Source organism: Epinephelus lanceolatus, chromosome 22 (assembly GCF_041903045.1).
Source record: "Epinephelus lanceolatus isolate andai-2023 chromosome 22, ASM4190304v1, whole genome shotgun sequence".
Taxonomy (NCBI): domain Eukaryota; kingdom Metazoa; phylum Chordata; class Actinopteri; order Perciformes; family Serranidae; genus Epinephelus; species Epinephelus lanceolatus.
Window position 1 is genome coordinate 27,669,933 of NC_135755.1, and position 17,900 is coordinate 27,687,832.

Here is a 17,900-nt window from a genome sequence, read left to right on the forward strand (position 1 = left end):
ATGGCCCCCTGCGGGGTGACGTGGTGGCCGAGGAAGGTAATGGATGACCGGCCAAACTCACACATGGCCGGCTTGATGATGAGGCTGTGCTTGCTGAGCCAGCTGAACAGCTGCTAGAGATGCGTGAGATGGTCTTCCGCGGACGCGCTGGCCATGAGAATGTCGTCCAAGTAAACAAACAAGAATGGCATGTCTAGTAGTACAGAGTCCATGAGGCGCTGAAACAGCTGTGCTGCACCCTTGAGGCCAAAAGGCATCCGCAGGAATTCAAAAAGGCCAAAGGGTGTGATGACCACTGTCTTGGGGACATCCTGCGGGTGGACGGGCACCTGGTGGTAACCGCGCACCAGGTCCACCTTTGAAAAGATGGTGGCACCAGCTAGGTGGGCAGAAAAGTCCTGTATGTGCGGCACCGGGTACCGGTTGGGGGTGGTGGCGTTATTTAGGCAACGAAAATCACCACAGGGGCGCCAACCACCATCAGCCTTGGTTACCATGTGCAGGGGGGAGGCCCATGGACTGTTGGAGCAGCGCACGATGCCGAGGCGCTCCATGGTGGTGAACTCCTCCCTGGGCGCCAGGCTCGTGCATAGACTGGGGGGCTGACTGTGGTGATGTGGCGCCGATGAAAACATGGGTGTGGTGAGGTCAGGGAACTCGGCGAGCAGGCGTTGATATGGGTCCCCGGGAGCAAGCATGTTCGACAGACAAAGTGCCCCCACCCCTCCCAGCGTGCAGGGGTAAGAAGCAAAAGAGAGGGCGTTGATCAGGCGGCAGTTTGTAACATCCACCAACAGTCTGTAAGCGCAGAGGAAATCGGCTCCCAGGAGCGGCGTAGACACGGCGGCCATGACAAAGTCCCAGCCGAAATGCCGCCCGCTGAAACACACCTCCACATACCTCCTGCCATAGGTACGTATGGGCGTGCCATTGACGGCGTCCATCGGGGGGCCGTGCCTGCCAGCCATGGTGTCCGCCGGTTTCGCCGGCAGGATGCTGCGCTGAGCACCACAATCGACCAGCAGCCGCCGTCCAGACAAGGTCTCGGTGATGACCATCAAATTCTACTGCAGAGACTGGATCACTTAATTGGCCTAAAAGGTTCAGCACTAAGCTGGTTTAAATCTTATTTATCTGATCGTTTTCAATTTGTTGACGTTCGTAATGAATCATCCTTACGTACCAAAGTTTGTTTTGGAGTTCCGCAAGGTTCTGTGCTCGGACCAATCCTATTTACTCTATATATGCTTCCTTTAGGTAACATCATTAGAAATCACTCTATAAACTTCCATTGTTATGCGGATGATACACAGTTGTATTTATCGATGAAGCCAGAAGAAAGTAATCAATTAACTAAACTCCATAACTGCCTTAAAGACATAAAAAATTGGATGAGCACCAATTTCCTGATGTTAAATTCAGACAAAACTGAAGTTATTGTTCTTGGCCCCAAACAACTCAGAGACTCTTTATCTGATGACATAGTTTCTCTAGATGGCATTGCTCTGGCCTCTAGCACTACCGTAAGAAACCTCGGAGTAATATTTGATCAAGATTTGTCTTTTAATTCTCATTTAAAGCAAACCTCACGGACTGCATTTTTTCATCTGCGTAATATTGCGAAAATTAGGCCTATCCTGACCCGAAAAGATGCAGAAAAATTGGTCCACGCTTTTGTTACCTCAAGGCTGGATTACTGTAACTCTCTATTATCAGGTAGCTCTAGTAAGTCCTTAAAAACTCTCCAGTTAATTCAGAATGCAGCAGCACGTGTACTAACAGGAACTAAGAAACGAGATCATATTTCTCCTGTTTTAGCTTCTCTGCACTGGCTCCCTGTAAAATCCAGAATTGAATTTAAAATCCTACTGTTAACTTATAAAGCTCTAAATGGTCAAGCTCCGTCATATCTTAGAGAGCTCATAGTGCCATATTATCCCACCAGAACACTGCGCTCTGAGAACGCAGGGTTACTCGTGGTCCCTAAAGTCTCCAAAAGCAGATCAGGAGCCAGAGCCTTCAGCTATCAGGCTCCTCTCCTGTGGAATCATCTTCCTGTTACGGTCCGGGAGGCAGACACCGTCTCCACATTTAAGACTAGACTTAAGACTTTCCTCTTTGATAAAGCTTATAGTTAGGGCTGGCTCAGGCTTGCCCTGTACCAGCCCCTAGTTAGGCTGACTTAGGCCTAGTCTGCTGGAGGACCCCCTATAATACACCGGGCTCCCTCTCTCTCCCTCTCTCTCTCTCTCTCTCTCTCTCTCTCTCTCTCTCTCTCTCTCTCTCTCTCTCTCTCTCACTCTCATCCTATTACTGCATCTTGCTAACTCGGCCATTCTGGATGTCACTAACTCGGCTTCTTCTCCGGAGCCTTTGTGCTCCACTGTCTCTCAGAATAACTCATACCGCAGCGGTGCCTGGACAGTGTGACGTGTGTGGTTGTGCTGCTGCCGTGGTCCTGCCAGATGCCTCCTGCTGCTGCTGCCATCATTAGTCATTAGTCATACTTCTACTGTTATTATACACATATGACTATTGTCACACAAGTATACTGTCAGATATTAATACATACTTTCAACATATTGTACCACAGTAGCCAGAACTATAATTATAATATTATTACTTTCAATAATGTTGTTGTAAGCTACTGTTATTACCTGCATCTCTCTCTCTGTCTCTCTCTCTGTCTCATTGTGTCATATGGATTACTGTTAATTTATTATGCTGATCTGTTCTGTACGACATCTATTGCACGTCTGTCCGTCCTGGAAGAGGGATCCCTCCTCAGTTGCTCTTCCTGAGGTTTCTACCGTTTTTTTTTTCCCCGTTAAAGGGGTTTTTTTTGGGGAGTTTTTCCTTATCCGCTGTGAGGGTCTTAAGGACAGAGGGATGTCGTATGCTGTAAAGCCCTGTGAGGCAAATTGTGATTTGTGATATTGGGCTTCATAAATAAAATTGAATTGAAATTGAAAATTGAATAACAGCTTGCAATCGCGGCCAGCGCCCATAGCTGCTAATGAGCGCAGGCCCCGGCTTTTCCCTGGGCTCCAAAACTGCATGGCTTGCGACACTGCTTGGCCTTGGCCCCAAACCTGGAATGATAATAACACCACCCGTCCTCACGCTGTCGGAGGGCTGTCACTGCAGCTGCGGTGTCCGGGTCATCCTCCGGAGGTGGGAGTGGGGCTGACATGTGCTGAGGGGGCAGCAGTGCATGGACAGACTGCTGCCGGTTGGCGAGGAAAATCCTGTCTGCTTCCACAGCCAGTGCCCGATAGTCTCTAGAGGAGGAGAGGGGAGAGCTGGCTAGTGCGGTGTGCACGGGTGCTGGGAGCTGGCACAGGAAAATGTGGGTGAAAAGAAACGAGGGATCAGCTGCGCCCAGGACAGCCAGCATTCTCTCCATTAATTCGGACGGCTTGCTGTCACCGAGGCTGTTTAGGGACAGTAGGCGGTCTGCTTTCTCAAGCTCCGACAGTTCAAAGAGTTGTAACAGGAAAGCTTTGAGTGCATCGTACTTGCCGTTGGCCGGAGGAGCCTCTAACAGTACCATAGCCCTGGCTGTCGTCAAGGCGTCCAAGGCTGCTACGGCGTGGAAATACTTTGTAACATCCTGTGTTATTCCTCTCAGCTGGAACTGGGCCTCGATGTGTTGAAACCACGGCTGCGGGTTGTGCTGCCAAAAGTCCGGTAACTTGATGGTCGCAGCGTAGATAGCACCGACATTAGCCGCGCCGTTAGCAACGGCCGGCGCCGCAGCAGCATTGTCACTACCGTCGTTGTGTGACATAACTCAGCAGTATCCAACTCGCGTCGGGGTCACCAATGTGGAGTGTGTATAATGAGGAGACAGGAGACGGAGATGCGTCGAGTCAGCTTTACTCTCCACTTCATATATATAACTGCTCAGTACAGCGAGCGAGGTGAGAACGTAAACACAACATAAACCCGGAAGCACTAGTCCCTAGCACTAGTGTATCACTGATAGATTTCCAGCTAGATTTTCCAACTTGAAAATCTATCCATTATCTACAGGCACTTACCCAGTGCAGGGCTGCACTTGGTCCGAGCCTATCACAGCTGATTGTGGTTAACCTAACCTGCATGTCTTTGCAGAGCCAGAGCACCTGAAAGCAACTCACACCAACACACAAGGAACATGTAAACTCCCAATTTAATTGCAACTTGGATGTGCATTGCTAAATGGCTGAGTACCCTAAATAAATATCACCTAGTTTTGTGATTTGCACCAGATTAGATTTGCGATTCAAGCCCAATTTACAAACTTAAAGGAGCAACATAAAAGCTTTTGGGGAATTTTGCTGCACCTGCAGGGGGGAATGCAGATTACATCCAGATGACACTTCTCCCAGTTAGAATTCCTCCAGTGTTCATTGTTCAGGAGGTTATTATTTTATTCACAGAGGTCTCCATCTCAGCCAAAAAAATTGAATTACATAGTTTCGCTTCACAAATCAGTTTTTCCCCTATGCTGTTTGGCATGTCTGCAATATGCCGCTACCTCTGCACCTGCTAATGTGTGCTCACCTTATTTCTGATCCAGACGTTCAGGAGGTTTTAGCAGGACCCAAATTATCCACAGAGGTGTCTTCCTCTCCAAACCAAACAGCCATAGTTACATAAGCCACCATACCTGTGCCAATAGCATAATGCAGTATCATTAACTTTTGTCTTAAGTAGCAGCACAAACCTTCCTTTCATTAAAGCCTCAGTCAAGACCTCAAATAGATTGCAGGCTTAGCTCCCCACATGACAAAATGTTCAATTACAGCACATTTTAACGAGGTTAAAGTCGGGTATGGTTTATGAAGCCCCCTGGCAATGAAAGAGAATGTCAGCAGCGTATATAAATATGAAACTGTAAGATAGGCAGCAGCAGCAGCAGCAGCAGCAGCCTGTGGACAGCTCCAAAAGACACATTAGCCGGGCACTGATAACCACTGGCCTCTATACAAACACGCAGGCCTGTGGCTGTGTGTGCCTTTTACATCTGCATCACTGTGACTCAAGTCGGGGAGAGAGAATAAGAAATGCTCTGAGTTTAAAAGACTTCAGCCCCCTGCTTCCGTCTGCTGCTGGAAGTACAATGCAGTGTCCTAAAATACTTTGGTGTGTGTATGTGTGTGTTTGTAGCTATGAGTCATACTGTAAAAAACAGGGGGGTGGGAGTGAGCTCGTACATACACATACTTGCAGAAACCCGTTGACACATAACAGTGGCAGGTACACACACACTCATACACACACAGATGCTGTAAAAACAGCAGTGTGACAGGAACGTGATCAAAGAGATGTGACTGTAATGAGATTGTGTGGGCAACAGAGCTGAGGGGAAACAACTACAATAGGAAAACAGCAGTATAGCAAACAGTCTGTGTTGCTGTTATTTGTATGTTCTCTCTCCTTTCCTTCATCGTTCGTCCTTTCCTCTTTCATTGTCCAATCCTGTTTTTCCATGTTTTCTCCAATGACTTTCGTTTTAGCCATGTCAGCCCAAATGAAGTCATATGTAGCCTTCACTGATCTTAAAAAGGTCTGCCATGCCTTTTATTTCTTTCATGCGGAAGCTTGTAATTCAGGGCTCCAGTGGAGACAATCTTCCATCTTCTCCAAATCGAAATGCTGCTGTTAGACTTTTAACTAATTCCAAGGGCATATTACATCGAGTCTGGCTGCTGTCCTTGTGAGCTTATTCTTTTTGTTACTACTTGTCTCAAGGATAAGGCTTGGAATACTTCAAACATTCCCTTTTGGCAACAAATTCCCTAAAAATAGGTACCAAAACTAATGATGAATTGATTTTATTAAATGATGATGAAGCTTATTCCTCTGTATGTTAGAACTCAATTGTTGTTTAAAAACTACTAAAAACACATGAATGAGCCAAACTGTTGTACTACTGATGTTCCCTCATTACCAGTGCCAGACCCAGCACATTCTGCGCCCAAGGCAAGGCTCTCCTGCCCCCCACACCCACAAAATGCTCATTGTGGTTATTATTATTATTATTATTATTATTATTATTATTATTATTATTATTATTCAATTATGGTATCTATTACTAATATATTATATTATATTATATTATATTATATTATATTATTTTTAGTTTTAGTTTTGTTATCTATAAAAAAAATCTATTTTGTTTTGTGTTTCTTTGTTTGTTTGTGTACTGTACCCTGGATGCCTTTTCATTGTCTCTTGCTGTATTACAGTCCACATACACTCCATGTCACCATTTACCTTAATTTTTTATAGATAACAAAAAATAAAATTAAAAATAAAATAATATAATATGACATAATATAATATAAAAGAAGGGATGGAAGAGGTGGTGGGTAATATTCACCCCCAACTAAACTGAAAGTGAAACTTATTCATGCACTCAGCTCCAAATACTGTCTTTTTGGCAAAAGTACACGTGTTTGACAACTACCGAACATATAATTGGAAAAATAAGACTTGGATTATTCTGCATGAGCGGTGTGATAGTTTGTAAACAGATGTTTTCATATAGTTTTCCTGTTGTTCAACATGGTCCCTAGTCAATCAGTAAATCAATATATTTGCTGTTTTCCCTGGAGGCATGCGAGAAAAACAAAAAAAATCTTCAAAAATTCAAAGTGACACTACATGACTAATTAATATACAAATGGTCATTTTATGGGTAAAGCATTTCTTAAAGATCTACGTCTTCTGTAGCAATAAATGGGTGGCAAAATTTAAAGGTATTGATAGACTGACTTTATCATGTTGGTAATAACAAAAATATAGAATAATACCAGCCTTTGATATAAAATGACAGTAGGTATAGTAAATAATAATAAAATATAGCCTTTTCCTTTAAGGCTTTGAAAGGAAACTCTTGCAAATACATTTTTGATACAGTTTGTTAATCCTGTCTGATGCACTGTGCAGCTTGAGATCCTCAGGCAGGTGTCATTCTGTCTTTCTCTTTCTCTCGCTGCCAGACTCTTTGAGTTGGTATCTAATGTTGACTGAGACTCTTTTTCTGCGATATAAAGGGAATTTCTTACTTTTTATCCTCTTCTTTTTCCTCTGCATAATAATACTTGAACTATCTTTATTCCTTGTTTTTATCTCATACTTGCTTATTATATTGTTGCTCTTATTAGTGATGCTTTTTGCCTGTTAGGCTCTTTGAATCTGTGTTTGGGGAAGAGGGTTAGGGTTAGAAGAATGTGATGAAAAGGTTTGTTATTTTGGTTTCAGTGCCATTATCAAAAGCAGATTTTGGACTTTTGCTATTGTTAGATGCATCTTCTACCATGTTATTTCTTGAACCAGCTGCCCTGAATAAATGTAAATGCACTCACACACACCCACACACAGAAACAAATGAAGACGTGGCACACAGGGAGAGAGTTAAGAGTGCAAATAATCACTACAAGGTCAAATTCAAAACTTAATCCTGCCTGACAAAGAAGCAGAGGGGAAAAGAAGGATCAGTGTCAAGAGGCAAAGAAGAAAGTGTCAGACAGAGATGGAGAGGAGAGAAAAGGAATAAAGAGTTGAGACTGCAAAAAAAAGCAGGGGACATAAATTGAGTGAAGGAGAAAAAGTACTGCCTGAGAGCGACGCAACAAAAGAGAGAGATGTTAATAAATGCATCAAAGGAGAATAGATAGGACTCTCTAAATGATCAAGAGGTCTGAAAATATGTGTGTGCCTGTGACACCATCCTCTTCAACAAGTCGTGTCCCCGGCTCCGTCTTTCCTCTTCTGTCGTACCTCCCCTCCATGGGCAGCCCCTTTCTTCTTTCTACCTCTCATTCCCTTTAATCCTGTCTTCTTATCAGCTTTCAAAACTCCTCTTATCATTTTTTTCCACTTGCATCATTCTCTCCATTGCTGCTCTGCATTCATTATCCTTCACTGCCTACACAATGTGGACTGTAAAGAGACTCCAGTTTCAGGAAGGAGAAAGTGGGAGTGTGTGTGCTTGTGTGTTTGTGATGTCATCACTACCACCATTCTCATCGATAATAAATTGCCTGCTAACCTGTGTGGAGCGGCAATTCTTTTATCATAACCCAACAATAAACAACAATCGCAACTATACTTACCTTTGCTATCATCATCTTCTTTCACATTTTATTTTCACCATTAATACCATTGTATACTTTCATTGACATCACCATTATTTTCTGTTATTTACCACTGCTGTCGTCATCGTCTCATTCATCTTCACCTTTGGTGCCGTTGTCATCAGTTTATTCATTTATTTCAAGGCTTAGGCTGAAGTGAGAGACCAAAAGCAGGCAGACAGCAGATGTTTAGAGATGTGTGGATCCCTGACGAGAGACGAGGGAAATCACTGTGGCTCTCTATGAGTAATCATCCTCATCACCTCTCGATGCTGCCTACTTTGTCTGTGAGACGGAGCGAGGATGACAGAGATACAGCAGCATGGGTCAGACTGAGAGTAGAAAGAGACACCAGGTTGGCCTAGGACAGGCAGAGTGTGAGGGCCATATTTAGAGCTGTCACTCAAAGCACTGTGGCGGAAAGTATTCCCGTAAGGGGTTTCCAGAGGATGAGTTCAGGGGCTGTATGTAGGCCAGAGCCTCGGGCTTCAGCTGCATTCATGTTATTGGAGAATAATGGTGGAAATGTAACGAAGCATAATGCATTCACTTGAGAGGGAAATTCTGTTCTTGTTTATCTGAATTAATCAGATTTTTATTAATTCATAAAAAATTAGAGCGGAATTCTTTTTCTTGAAAACCTTTCTCAGAACTCTGAGATAATAATCTTGTTAAGTTCCAGTGTGTAGATTGTTTTTATTAGTTTTTAATCACCTGAAACAGCTTTTGTAACCGTAGAATGGGCCATTTATGTCAACATACGGAAAGGGCCCTTTCCCTGGTGTCCATTATGTTGTTCTACAGTAGCCCAGAATGGACAAATCAAACATTAGCTCTAGACAAAGCCATTTTTGCCTACGTGCTTGGTACATGGGAGAAGTTTAAGTTCTGTAACCTCACACACAAGATGCCTCTAAATCCCACATACTGGACCTTTAAATCAGAAAAACAGGTCATTTTTTCTTTCAGCGAGTAAATGCATCACACCTTTGTAGAAATGCTTTGAAGTGGAATCAAATACAGGAGGGAGGAGAAAGTGAGGCAGCTGAAGAAGTCAAGCGGGGTTCACTGTTCTTTTAGCAGCTTTATGTTTCTGATGTGAATGAAACTGTACATACATAAAAGGTATTTTTCAAATGAAAATCTCACATCTGCCATCTCTGATGTGTCATACTGCAGTATCAGATGGGAGAAAGGAAAAAGTAAAGAAATCTTTCTGCCCCAGAGTTTAGGAGGACATTGTTTTTTGATTATTTATGACCTGTACTACATGGCAATGTCGTAATACAACATAACACAATAACAATTACAGTCTTGTGCCAGACCCTGCTGTGTTACATAACAGGCCACAAGGCAAATGTCAGACAATGGAACGAATGTTAGCGTGCTAACATGCTAAACTGAAATGGTAACCATGGTAAACATTAACCGCTAAACATAATGCATGTTGACGTTGTCACTGCAAGCATGTTAGTGTTCTGATATTAGCATTAAGCATTAAGGTATATTTTGCAGGCAGCTTTGTGTCATAACAATGTGAATAGTGTGCATAAATAAACTGTGTATAAACTTCCCTCCATCTTACAAATGCCCAGATCTCTCTGCTCATCTCTCAGCTCAAATCCCTAGTGGATCTGATCAAACTGTAAAACTAGGCAGCACTCAGCAAATATAAACCAAGATTCTGCTGATTTTGTCGGTTTTCAGAAACCTAGATTTTTTGTGAACAGGAAGTGTGAGTCATTCTGTTTCCTGTACAGTAAAAACAAAAGCTAAAAATACTGAGATCAAATGGTTTGTCTTCCTACTGCACATACTACATAGATTTATTATCTTTCCAGCAATGAAATACTTCTTCAAACACCATGCTGCCTCAGTAAAGCCTCAAAGAGACACTCACATGGCTGTAGATGCTGTATTTAACCTCTAAAATAAGAAAATTGACCTAACAGTAATCATGGGAGAGTAAAACATAAAATTCTCAGCTCATTATAGCGTATCCATGGTTTGATTACTGAAGAGGCCTGTTGGGTACAGGCCCAGAGGCTTGAAATGTCAGGGGGCTCCCTGGCCTTCACTTGCAAAATGTCAATGTCAAATTAACACATACCAGCCAGGAAAGGCTCACAAAAAGTGACACAAAAGTGACACAAAGAGACCACAGAGATACAAATGGAACTGCAAAGAGACATGGGCAAAACAAACAACTACGAGGAGACAAAAAACAACCACAAGGAAAAACAAAATGGCTACAAAGGGACACAAAACGTGCATATCTGTGCGCAGGGGCCTATCTGTCTGTGTTTATCTTATTTTTTACATCATCAGAAGCAATAGCTGTATTTCCAGAGACAGAGGATGGTAGAAAAAAGGCATATACAACATCTGATATCTTGACAGTGTTAACAAATGAGCCCACATACAGAGCAATCCATTTAGCTGCATCCACAAACTGTTTTCCCCTCCAAGGCTTCAAGGGACAGAATGATGGATTCAACCAGCTGCATGAAGAGCAACGGCCCAAATGCAAAGCAAGCCATTACCTACTAGCACTGGAAAACAACAAGGCATTATGTGCAGTTGATTTCAGCCTATTGCACTGTCCTCCATTTAGTCTGCAGCCAGTCACTGTGGTTTGATGCAGGCAGCAAGTGGAAAAGAGGAGAGGGTGGAGAGGAGATATTGGGTTTGATATGATAAGAGCTCTCTGACTCATCTATTCGCATAGACAATATAACACTGGGAGTGACTCACACACACACACACACATAGAGACACACGCACATTAGAAAAACAGTAAAAATTTTAGTATCCTCTGGGGCCTCCCTCCCACATTGCCATTAGTCTTTAATGACACCCTTATGTAGGGAGGGAACAAGTGGAGTGAGAATGTGTAATGAAGGAAGCAAGGAAGGGAATGAGGGAAGTACTGTGTATGAGAAACAAAAGGAGAATGGTGACAATGAACAGGGAGACAGAGAGGAAGATAATGGAGTGTGGAATGAGGAAGAGACAAGATGAGTGCAGAGGGAGCCCGAGCGTTTTAAGGCGAGCTGATGAAGAGCTGTGCAAGAGGCAAAATAAACAGAGAGTGAGGGAAAGAGGGAGCGGATGGCAGCGTAGCCCAGCAGACACAGAGTGAAGAGGCAATACTGGGGTGTGGTCAGTCTGCTTCTGGTCCAGACTGCTAAACTGCAGCCCACCATGCCTGGTAATAAGGAAATCAATCACAGCGCAGCCTGAGGGGTCATTTTTCTACAGAGGAGCTTCCAAAATTTACTGTTATTGCGGATGAATTCTTTGGAATCCTGCAGCATTAATAGAGAAGAGATGCAGGGTGGAGCAGCTGCAGCTTTGGCTAACTTCATCAGTGATAGCATTTATCCTGTTGTCATTTAAGTCATTCGTCTCTGTTTAACGTAGGTGGGCATTTATTTTCTGCTTGGCTGCTAGAGTTATAAATGAGTTTGACAGGGCTTCTTCTGAACAAAGCGTGACAATGCTAAAGACTGAGTTGTGATATGACAATGCACCCAGGCTATTGACCAGGGGATAATTCCTTCCCACTCACCCAGGAGCACATTCAGTGTAGTGCACGTGTGTCACGTGTGCTGCTACAGCATACAGTGAGCCAACCGGTGGTCACTCTTCTGCACAGTCAGACAGCGCTCAGTAATTTTTTATGACATTGCTCTTACTCAGGGAGGTAAAAATACACAACTTCTGCTGTAGAGTTCATGCTCCCACAAACACAAGCACTGTATATATCAATGAAACAGTCAGTAAGCAGTCTTAAAGCTTTCCACACACACACATAAACAGATGCAGAATTGTTCCCTCTGGCTTGGTGTGCAGAAACAGAAATACCCAAAAGTGCAACTAACTGACAAAGCTGATTCAAACTATTCAGGTTTACCAGTTTATTAGGTAACGCTACACCTGTGCAATTGCATACAATCCAATACAACAGCTCTGCAACACATGTTATCTTTGTGTATTACAGTTTTCAATTTTTCTTGACACTGGTAATTTGGCAACTAGTAATTTTTAAGGCTGAAGTTAGTGACTACAGTCACATGCTCCAAACGTTCCAGTTTTTGCCCTTATTCTGAAGAAATACAATACTCCTACTAAGCTGTTTACATGGCTGATGAAAATGAGTATTCTTCCAATATTCCCATTTACATGCAGCCATGCATACTCCAAATTAACATGCCCTAACATGTCATTTATCACGGCAGAATATGGAAAAGTGGAACAGCTGGAGCCACTTTTGCCATTTTGCTTCTTTGCACCAAAATATGGTTTTTTAAAAGTTTCCTACCAGTGGTGGACTTGTTGGTCTGTGTAAACACAGCCTCCCTTTTTAATTCCTTCAACCACCTTTTAGGAATGTTGACATTGTGATATTTGTGCATATCCAAAAATCTGTTGATATCCAAGTCCTTAATAATGTTTAAAAGTGGGCGTGTTTCTCCTTCTAACCAGAAACGTGGACTTTTCTTTTGGGCATGCGAGTTGGCGAGTTGGTTCATGTAAAGCAGGCACAAGGCTGTGTGTCGCAAACTGTGGTAAAAAACCCAGTTGAGATGTATATTCTGAATGTGCTTTCCACTCAGGTTTTAAGAGCAACTTAAGCTCCTGAAAACTTCTCACCTTGCTTCAGTGAGGTGAAAGAGAGGGTACTTTCAGTACACTGTGACATGACTGTTGGGTGTGGTTATAGGTGCAACAGAGCACACTTCTGACACCACCCACCTGGTATCCTGGGTGTGGTCAGAGATGAAACACGCTTGAAACCTTCAACCAGAGAGAGCAAAGCTATCTCCTGGTTTTGAAAAGCTGTTGGCTGATTCTGAATGAAGCTTGCCGGCTTTTCCAGGTGAACTTAGTGACCTTACTCTTTCTGATGACAGCATTATTCTCCCTCACATGTGGGTTGAGAGACGTGGTGCAGCTGCTGCTGAAGGCCAGTGGGGAAAAGGTCAATGCCTCTGGCCTCGCTGAGATTTATTTGGGTCAGCACGCCCCCTGTGCAGCCTGCCTATAGCTTCAGCTTCACAGTGAAGTGTTTGTTTAGTATGGATGTGAGACATTGACCTGCTGTTCACCCACCTACCGCATCATTGCTCTGCAGCAGCACCGCAGAGACCTGATGATGGAATCAGCACTGAAAAATGTACTACCAAAAAACAACATACTGGTACTGAATTTGATATTGTAAGGACATTTTAGGAACTGTGAAAATGAATATCATTATAAGTCTCCTTAGATGTTCTCAGAGTCCTGTGTGATTGATCTCAACCAAAACTTTCCCTTTTTCTTGTCTCCTTTCCTCACTCCTCATACAGGTTCATTACAGTAAAAGACTCAATGAACGTAAAACCATTTATTTTAGTATAACTCAGGCTCACTAGAGAGGAGACAGGCAGAGCCTTTGTCAGCACTTCCCCTACCTAGCCCTACTCATCACCATCACATGACTACTGGCTGAAGACAGTCAGTCAATTCCAAAGTGGGAAAATCATTAATACAAGTGACAAAGCAAACAAATTACATCTCAGCTCCTCCTCGGTGCTGCATCATATCCTGTAAACACTGTTACACAAGTTCTCTGTAGATATGTGGGAATACAAAGGGCAGATCAACATTTCCTTATTAGGTTACATGCTAATAAAGATTTGAAGGCAACCATATATCAGTTTGTGTCTAACGCCACCACATGGATAATTGTAGTACAGCATATTAAACAGACAAATATCAGTGTGTGTCTGTGTTTTTCTGCCTGTGTGATTCCCAAACTTGCCAAGCAGTGACTCATTGTTTCTGTGTGTGTGTGTGTGTGTGTGTGTGTGTGTGTGTGGGACAGGGTTATCCATGGCAGTGCGTCATGAGTCCCTGTACTCAGGTCTATCGGGGTTTAACGGAGCTCTGGGCTGTATGGCTGTCGGAGGGCTTTTCTTCACCTTCAGCTGGAGGACTCACCTCTTTGCCATCGCCAGTGGTGACACATGCACACACACACACGCACATTTGCTATCTATTGTCTATAATTTAATGTTTAGCTGTGTACACTGGTGTAAGTTTAAGAATGGACAACACATTGCTGTTTCCTGTATCAAAACCTATGTTTCACTCAGGATTTGTGCAGTATTACTTTTGGTTATGGCATGTTGTACAATATAGTTGCCACACATTTGTAAGAAGAATCCTTCATCCTTTTAGAATAACTGAGAGACACTGCATTTAATGCTCACTGCAATCTTTCTTGACACCCCATAATTTTGTCATACTTAAAAGTAAAACGGGCTATCATTTAGAACTCATTTTAATTTTGTGATGTATACTTAACAGCTTTTTAAAATAGTTTTTGGCAGAAAAACGAGAACCTCATGAACATAATTTTCCAGATTTTGCAGTAATATCTGCTTTAGGTGAGGTAAACTTTTTTTTGCCTCTGTCATTATTCCTGTCATCATGGTTTTCAGCCACTTGGGGGCGACAGAATCCAACAAGCTGCTCCAGTGTGATCTGTCCATGGTGCTGAAACAAATGCAGCCTTTTTTATGGTCTCTGTCCATGGTGCTGAGGCAACACAAATACAATATAGTGTGTATCAAATAGACAATAATGGGACAGGACTGCTCAAGCTAACACCACTTTAAAGTCCTACAAGTGTAACCCTTAGTCCTTTAAGGTTTTCTGTGACTTTTTTCCTTTTTTCTTGTTTTTTATATACACTTAATGATGGGACTCAATAGAGTGCCCCAGGAATGAGTCCTAAAACCTGGAAATTAGTTTGCATTTTACCACTTCCTGTACCCTTGTGTCAGAGTCAATGGGTTTTCTGAATGGGCCCCATTGTTATGACTGCTGTCTGTAGAACTAAGAAACTCATACCAAAACACATTTCTGGAGACAATCTCCAATTACATTATTTTTCCAGCCAATTAAACAAGGCTCTTTTTCTTGGTCCCTAAACAGTAGAACCCAGATGGGGTTACATGGGACTCTGACAGTGTCACCTGCTTGTGTGAAAGGCATCACATTGTCAGTTTATGTGATTTGTCTGAGCCGTGAGTCATCTCAATGTAAGGCACTGCTGGTCTTAAATCAAAACCTAATTGCTCTGCTGAATCATTCCCTTGCTGAATCATGCCTTCCTAGGGAGGTAAGGAGTTTCATCTTGTAAATCAGGAGGCATTAATGACTACAGACAGTCAAAAAAAATGAGCTTGAGCTTAAAATACTTAAATGCAGCGTATTAGCTTTATCAGACTGCTTCACCATCATGCATTTCCTTCATGTTCATTTGTAATTTCTCCACGTTTGTCTGCCCCAAATGGCTGTAATTGTTTAATAATTCCTGTCATTTTGTCACTCTAAAGCTTGCTATAATTGATCCATTTCTAATAGGCGTTCCTGTCTCCCTCAGCTCTGATTCATGAATACAGATAAACTGACAAAATTAAAGCCATTTCACAACACGTGTAAAATTGCAGCTGGAGCGCCAGGAGCATTAGTGCTGATCTGTTTGGCCGGGAGTTAATCTACTCCCATTAGGTAAATTGGTCCTAATTGAAGCTTCCAGTCTGTCTCCTGTCAGGACTGACTGCAGCCAACCTCTGTACCCACTACTGTATATACGTCACTAGCAGCAACAGAGTGAGTGTGTTGAGGATATATTTAACCTAATTTCTTCTCCTCTGCACGCAGCCTTCCTCTCTGCATATGCTGACATCGCTCTGAGCAATCTGCTGGGAACTGTAAGTACACACACCTCAAGCAATGTGTGTATGAAGCAGCAACACTGAGAATCCTTTAACAGTTATTTTCATTTTTTGAGCCTAGGATGATTCAATTCTAAGTTAAGATTTAGCAATAGCAATAGCATGGTTGCAAAACAATATAGTGCTTCCAATTAGTGGGGATATGCTACAGGGGGGTGAAATGGCGGGGGAAAAACAGTCTTTTTTTTTCTTAATATAGTGTCCATATCTATTAATTAGTAAAATAATTTATACCTTCTTCAACAAAACAGGAAATAGGCTACTGCTAAAATGATGCTAAACTCTGAAGAGGTCGTTCTCACTCAAACTGTCTGACTCACCTCACTCTCTCTTATTCGTTAAAGACATACCTCACCCACGATAATTTGTGTATCAGTTACTCACCCCGTGTTACAATTCCAAGGTGAGCGCAGAATTCAAAAACAGCTTACATTCTTGACGAATTTAAGTCATAGGGGTCCATGTTTAACAGCAGCAAAACTATTTCAAAACATGCCCTTTCAACAGTGAACTGAACAGAGAGTGAAACGTATCTATGCTTTCTTCATAGTCAGACTCCATTGACAAAAACAGTAATTTTACCTCGCAGAGCATGGAAGCTGTTGGTCTGCTGCTGCCTCTGTCAGTCAGTTTGTGTTATTGTAGGACTTTTAAACCTTTAAAGGGTTAGTTTGGATTAACTGGAGCAAACAAATGGATAAATGAGACTTGGATTATACTGCACAAATTGTGTGAGAGTTAGTGAAGAGATGTTTTTAAATCCTCCTGAGACCCCGTGTCCTCATATGAGGACATTACAGTTGGAGTTTACTGGACCTTATACTTCACTCTGCTTCACCTCGGCGTGTTGTCCTCGTTTATGGACACTTTTTTTGTGCCATCTAGTGGCAGTAAGACCACAATACACTAATCCGTGTAAAAACAAGATGGCAGCCATCTCTGCCAAGTCAGATTTAAACTTGTTTATTTATAATTAATAATGTTTGTAGTTTGATATGCCATAAAAACTTTACCAATTTTAGCAACGGTAGCTGCTATGATGCCGTTATTTAGAAAGTACTCAAGATATTGGGACTTTATCATCAGCTCATTGAATGACACTGGGACTTTATTATGGTCACGTTTGAGGAAATTGGGACTTAATCATTGTTGACAATGTCTAGTTTTTTATACTTATCAGGTCCTACTAATCCCAAATAGCTAGGAGAATTCAAAATGCATACCAAACTAAAGTTCGGGTCTCAGGAGGATATAGGTTTGCTGTTGTTAAACATGGACCCCTAAGACTTCAGTTCATCAAGAATTTTCTCTGTTTTTGGATTCTTCGTTCACTGTGGAGACAAGTGCGAAAAACAAAGTTTTCTTCATGAACTCAACATAACACAGGGTGAGTAACTGATATAAAAGTGGTCATTGGGGTAGTGAGGTGTTCCTTTAATTTCTTACTCTCTCCCCCTGTCTTTCCCTAGGTTGGTCTCCCAGCATGCAGTTGGGCAGCTACTCTGACAGCCACACTGATGTTGCTGCAGACTGGCAGTGTAGCAGAGTATCGCATCCCTATTGGTCAAGTCATGGCTCCTGAACATAACCTGCGCTCCCACAGCCAATGGGAAGCTGGGAACGCTGAAGAGAGAAAGAGCACTGATGTGTGACGTATTGTACCGTACTGTATCAGTACTTTGAATGTCTGAGTTAGATGAAACACATTAAATATATTATAAACGTTTTCTAAATAGATTATTTGTAAGTACACTGTTAAAAAATAGATTCAACACTTTGAGGAACTGCCACTCTATATTTTGTCCACAAGGTGGCAATATATGTTCAGATATTAAATGCTGAAGCTGTTTATAGAGCATCTCAATTATTATATAAGCCTCTGTATTCATAGCCAGCATTTCAATTAAATGTGTAACATTTCCAACAAAGTTTTGCCACTTGTTTTATTCCAGTGAGTCAGTTTTAACTCAGAGAGACATAA

General features: G+C 42.4%; 1 protein-coding gene across 1 annotated transcript in view; it reads left to right on the forward strand.

Moving 5' to 3' along the window:
• LOC117272764 (urea transporter 1) overlaps window positions 1–17,842 on the forward strand; it is a 30,612-nt gene extending 12,770 nt beyond the window's left edge. The window contains exons 6-8 of the mRNA XM_033651811.2: window positions 13,999–14,133; window positions 15,846–15,895; window positions 17,389–17,842. Coding sequence (XP_033507702.1) covers window positions 13,999–14,133; window positions 15,846–15,895; window positions 17,389–17,571 — 368 coding nt within the window. The 3' untranslated portion in view covers window positions 17,572–17,842. The remainder of the gene's footprint in view (window positions 1–13,998; window positions 14,134–15,845; window positions 15,896–17,388) is intronic.
• Window positions 17,843–17,900: the final 58 nt, after the last annotated feature.